This window comes from Pocillopora verrucosa, chromosome 3, assembly GCF_036669915.1.
Source record: "Pocillopora verrucosa isolate sample1 chromosome 3, ASM3666991v2, whole genome shotgun sequence".
NCBI lineage: Eukaryota > Metazoa > Cnidaria > Anthozoa > Scleractinia > Pocilloporidae > Pocillopora > Pocillopora verrucosa.
The window spans coordinates 20,101,857-20,107,522 of record NC_089314.1 but is presented as its reverse complement, the minus strand read 5'-3'; the positions used below and the strand labels follow the sequence as shown (position 1 = coordinate 20,107,522).

The 5,666-nt window shown below is 39.5% G+C and overlaps 1 protein-coding gene across 1 annotated transcript; it reads left to right on the top strand.

Annotated features, from left to right (window-relative positions):
* Positions 1-3,990, top strand: LOC131770100 (retinoschisin). The gene is made up of 5 exons (XM_059085813.2): positions 1-386; positions 1,059-1,107; positions 1,720-2,048; positions 2,463-2,607; positions 3,782-3,990. Exons 1-5 carry the CDS (start codon positions 45-47, stop codon positions 3,787-3,789), a joined length of 873 nt encoding a protein of 290 aa, XP_058941796.2. The 5' UTR covers positions 1-44; the 3' UTR covers positions 3,790-3,990.
* The last annotated feature ends 1,676 nt before the right edge of the window (positions 3,991-5,666 follow it).

The window sequence follows — 5,666 nt, the reverse complement described above, 5'->3', positions numbered from 1 at the left end:
CTATATGCACCGAAGGCCGAATTATCGACCGAAAAAAATCTGAAATGAATTTTTTTCTGTGTGCTGTTTTAATTGTGTTATTATTGTCCGAGGTCATAGCATCTCAAGCATTTCTTTGTAAGGAAGCGTCTCTTTCTTGTCCTGTGATAACTCGCAATCATCGCCGACTCAAAGGCTTTACGCTCAAAACATTTCACTTTGCAAGCCTGATATCCTGTGGTTTGCTATGTCAGAGAAACCCTCGATGCGTTTCAACAAATTTCAGAAAAGTTTCCAAAACTGAGGGAACCTGTGAGCTGAACGACAGAGGAGTCTTCCCTCTTGAGGAAGGAAAAGAACTGGAATATGACGAAGAAGCTATTTACACTCAATTATATGTCAAAAAGGTAACAAAAATTTGTCTTATCTATTTTAAGTAATGATCCATGCAAGAGGTGGGCATCTTAAAAAAGTGTGTATGTGTCTATCTACTGGAACACATCTAAATAAAAGACGGACAAGCTACGATCTTCTCTTTGTCACGAGAAGGGAACTAGCTTACTGATGAATTCTCTGTTAGAGGAATATCAGAACACGAAAGCCTCTGACCTGAGATTTTATTTTATTCTTGACATCTCAGTCTGGTAAATACTTATCTTTTCGACGTTAGAAGTAAACATTTATCATCTGTCTCAGTAATGCGTCTATCCCTTGATCCCTGTCAAGTTATAGTATGGTGCAATGTCGGGTTTTCGTCTCTCTTTATAAATGCGAGTGGAGAATGATTAGCGGCGTTACTGCGAATGTTGACTTAAAAAAATAAAATAGGCTACTTTCCAAATTTTCTGTATCTTTAAAAAAATGATACTTGCAAAGTGTTCCGAAGCACTATAAGATTAATTGTGTTGAGTCTTCTCAAATAATTTTGTGGATTGAAAGAGGGTAACATTTATTTGAGACACAAAATTGTAGTTTTGGCTTTAGGCTAAAAATTTAAAGATGAGTTTCTATTTGATTATTAACAAGGATGACTAGTTGATTTCCTGATTAAAAAAAAATATATTTTCATGTCTGAGCAGCATAACTGTCAAGTTTTCAAGGAAGAGTTTAAAGTCGTCAGCTACAGATGTAAGTAAAGCTGAGTAGAAAAATAATCTTAAAATTAATGTCTAAGATCCTGTACTTACACCACTGAGGAGTTACTCGTCTCAGCTGCCTCTTGTCCTTGTGTCAAGAAGCCTCCCGTCAATGAGTGTCCCATCGTGATGAACCTCCCCGAACCATTTCTGGACCTTATCTGCTTCCTTCAAAAAAAAAAGGTTGAAAATAATAAGAAGCTGTCTAAGACGTTGAAGATCTGTATTTTCCCAATTAAGTCATTCATAATTTCAAATGCAATTTGTGCTTACGGCAACGCATTAAGCACATCTGGGGATTTTAAGAGACAATCCCTATCCAAAAACACCTCAGGATACTCCGAAGGCGCCGCGGTATTATATACCGTCCGGGGGTACGAGATGACCTTAACCATGACTTGAAGTTTAGAGACTTTTAACATACGGAGAGTTCTTACCTGTTAATTTTTTTCTTATTTAAATCCTTGAAAAGAAGTCGAAACTTTAAACTGCACTGATTTTTATATTTCTGTTCAAATGTTGAAAACATCTGTAATCAGCGGTAAACTTGTCAATATGTGATTATCTTTCTCTGTCTAAAATACATGTGTGGAATCACCAAAAGGCCCAGTTCCCTTAGGTATGGAAAATGGAGTTATTACTGACCCGCAGATCAATGCATCGTCCATGCATAATTATAAGCATGGCTCGCAAAATGCAAGGTTACATTTCAAGGGAGACCCGTTGACGTATGTATCTGCTGGCTGGGCAGCTCGTCTGCTAGACACCAAACAATGGCTGCAAGTAGATCTTCAGCATATCACAAGGGTAATAGGCATAGCGACGCAAGGGAGACATGATGCAAATCAGTGGGTTACTAAATACAAGCTACAATACGGCGACGATGGACAAACTTACAGTGTCTACAGTCGAAGCGGAGACACATCAGAAACGGTATGAATACTAATGACTTTTTGAACAAAATGTTTTTTTTTTTTTCTTCTTGCTGGGAGGGTGGGACAACGAAAGAAAATCAAGAGTCCCTAATAGAGCAATAGAACCTGAGACCTTAGAATTCTTCACTTCAATTCACTAACGCTACACCACAGCCACCTGACAGGCAGCTGGACTATTACGAGGTCCATCATATATTCAAATATGAGCTTTTCTTTTTTGCTTTTGGTGGGTCTGAGACGAAGTCGATTAGTAGAAATTAGTGAGATCAAACTCTGTTAGTTTATATCTATATTCATTTTTGATTGCTAATGAACATGTAGAAAAGCATCAACTAAGGTTCTCGGTTTAGAGTTACCGCTCCTGTGTAATGCATACATTCGTCAATTTTACATCCCATAATATTCTACTCAGGTTTTCCCAGGAAACACTGACAGAGACACAGTTGTGTATCACGATCTTTACCCGGTCATTTATGCTCGCTTCGTTCGAGTTCTCCCTATGAAATGGTCTCTTCACATCGCAATGAGAATGGAGCTTTACTCTTACTCTTGTCAAAGTAAGTTACTAGTTGAACATTTTATCCCTTGCTGGATTATTGTGCTTAACTCTCAGAAATGATCAACACGAAACTTCTCCCTTTAATATCCTTACATTATCCAGCAAACAGGCGATGAGAATATTCAAACTTATCAGGTAGAAGTTATCTTGATCTTACACCAACTTCTCATGACTAATTTACAAGGATATGTGTAGCTGCTAGAGGGGAGAATTAACAATCAGATCTTGGGTGTTAAACGGTTAACGGGTTTTACGCAGAGACGTTCAACCCTCACAACGACTCCTTCCAACAAGTGAAATCAAAGGATCAGTGTACCGGCAAGGGGGGGTGGGGGAGAGAAATGGAGGTGGGGCAAAGGGGAAACTCAGCGCAATGGACTGGTTTTCATTAAAGAGTAGTCCCCAGGTCTAAGGCCAGTTATAATGGTAATTGGACTGGGTGGAATTCAATACGGTCGCTAATCATACAGGTGATAATTAAAATCAGACGAACGCGAAGCAAGAGTTCGATTTGTCAATTACGAGTATCATTACCAGAAAGAATTGGACGACTCGAAGTCCTGTTACCAATTAATCAAAACATTTTGGAAAGAGACTGGACCTTTATATTAAAAACAACAGTTAAATCGGCGAAATGCGAGACAACAGCGCGCGCACATGACGCGCTTTGTACACTTACGCAGGCATGTCAAGTTAATTGTCCCTTTAACTGTCCCATTAAACTGTCCATTTACAAGCATGACGCGTACACTGTCCTTCAGTGCTCAAATCGGGTTGGTGATAACCAATCACGTTGGAGAATTTTGTTATGGTTTTGATTACATACGTAATTGCAATATGACAGTAAAGCTCAAACATTAAATATGTCATCCTTTCAATTTTTGCAGTAATGAGCATGTAACTTCTTTTTAGCGCTTATTTTTAAATACATTATCCAGCGAGCATGCAGATGAAAAGATGAGATAAATCTATCGGCTGATAAGTATTTTTTCTGATAGAGCACTAAATTTTCTGAACTTGCATGTTTACTGGTGGAAGTATAGGAGCTGAAAGGAAGAATTTTCAATCAGATCTTGGGAGTCTAACGGTTAAAGTAAGGGAATTGATTGGCATCGAGCTATATTTTGCGTGCTTGCTTATGTTGTTTTGTCTCCTTATTTTTCATTCTGTAGACGAGTAACAGAAGTTTACGAAGAATATTACAGTGATGTAATCCCTCCTTCGCTGACACGATGTAATCCTTGTTTGTGGGCTACAAAGTGGAACAGCTTCTTGACTGATGCACCAATTAATCATTATCATAACAGATTAAATAGTAGTTTAAGCATATTAGTCATTATTATTCATGATGTTAGCGAAATGCATTGATGACAGCCCATCAAAACGCACCTGTAATAAAAACGAACGAACGAATATTCTGTCGTTGGAGCCTCATGTTCAATTAACCTCACTGCCTGACGAAGACCAAAGGTGTGGTGTTCGAAATGTAGTTTATGTTTGAATGGCCTCAATCATACATGTCCAATAAATCCAAACCGCTACAATTCGTCTATGGTCGCTGACGAATCAACACACCGGAAGTCGAATCGTGCGTCAACATACTGGAAGTGGAGGGTGGCAAGCAATGTGTGAAAATGAGTAGCATGGTATACCGGAAGTCCAATCGTGCGTCAACATACCAGAAGTCAAGGGGCGTGAGCAATGTTTGAAAATGAGTAGTATGAAAAGAGAAAATGACAACATGAACCTTCCACGTTCTTAAAGCGTGAAACGGCCGGAGGTCCATTGTCAGAATATTATCAATATTAAAATGAACCTTCTTCCTTCCTAAAGCGTTAAATAGGGGCATTGAATGTTGACGAATCGACACGATTCGTACGGGTCGACACGACTCGTCATCAGTAAAGTCGATCCGTCTCACCGGAAGTCGATTCGCAAAAGAAGACAATACATACTTATGCGTTAAATTAGGGTATTCGTTCGATTCGAGAAAATCTGCAACCCCCTTTTGTAACCACTTGCGGAATATTTTCTAAGTATCTTGCAAATCGACTTCCGCTGTGACGGGTCGACATCAACTGTGACGAGTCGTTCGATTCGAGTCGAATCGAGTCGATGCGACAATATCTCCAACTTCCTGTCGTAGTTACTCGCCGAATATTTTCTAAGTGTCTTGCAAATCGACTTCCGGTATGACGGGTCGACATCAACCGTGACGAGTCGTTCGATTCGAGTCGATTCGACAATACTTGTAACCCCCTTTCGTGGCCACTTGCGGGAAATTTTCGAAGTGTCTTTCAAATCGACTTCCGGCATGACGGGTCGACATCAACTGTGACGAGTCGTTGGATTCGACAACATTTTCAACGACCCTTGGTAGTTACTTGCGGAATATTTTCTCAGTGTCTTACAAATCGACTTCCATTGAGACGGGTCGACTTTAACTGTGGCGAGTCGTTCGACTCTATTCGAACTTGAGATATATATGAGATATATATGGGTTATTAACAAGTGTGAGATTAACAGGGCCGGATATTGACTAATTTTCTTCTGTTGTATATTCGTTTTCGAACCTCAATTTCGTTTTAGTTCATAAAAATCCAAAAAGATTGAGAGCAGATTCAGTCACTTGGTAAGATTTCTTCCGTCGGAATGGCATTCTCACATAACTGTTACTGTTGAACTTTACATGTGTTATAATGAGAATCTTTAGTCTACTCTTTTACACTTTTAAAAGTTATTGGAAACTTTCGAGCCCCCATTTCCTAAAAGTTCAGTTGCGGTGTCTCTGTTTGACGGACTGACGATTTGGCAGGACAATTTTAAATAACAACTACGGTCCCGTGGTCCCCCTTCCATTATCGCCACTGGAGATCTGGGAACTAGGTTGAAAGGAGAGGTCACAGAAAGAAGACTGCTTATATAACTTAAGGGGTACTTCAAGCTGGAATTTGCAGATTGAGGAAACGGAAGGAGCGGGGGACAAGTTTCCTCTATTCCATGTTAAATTTAAAGTCCCTCCTTCTTAGTCACAGCTACTGAGATTAAAGTTATTTA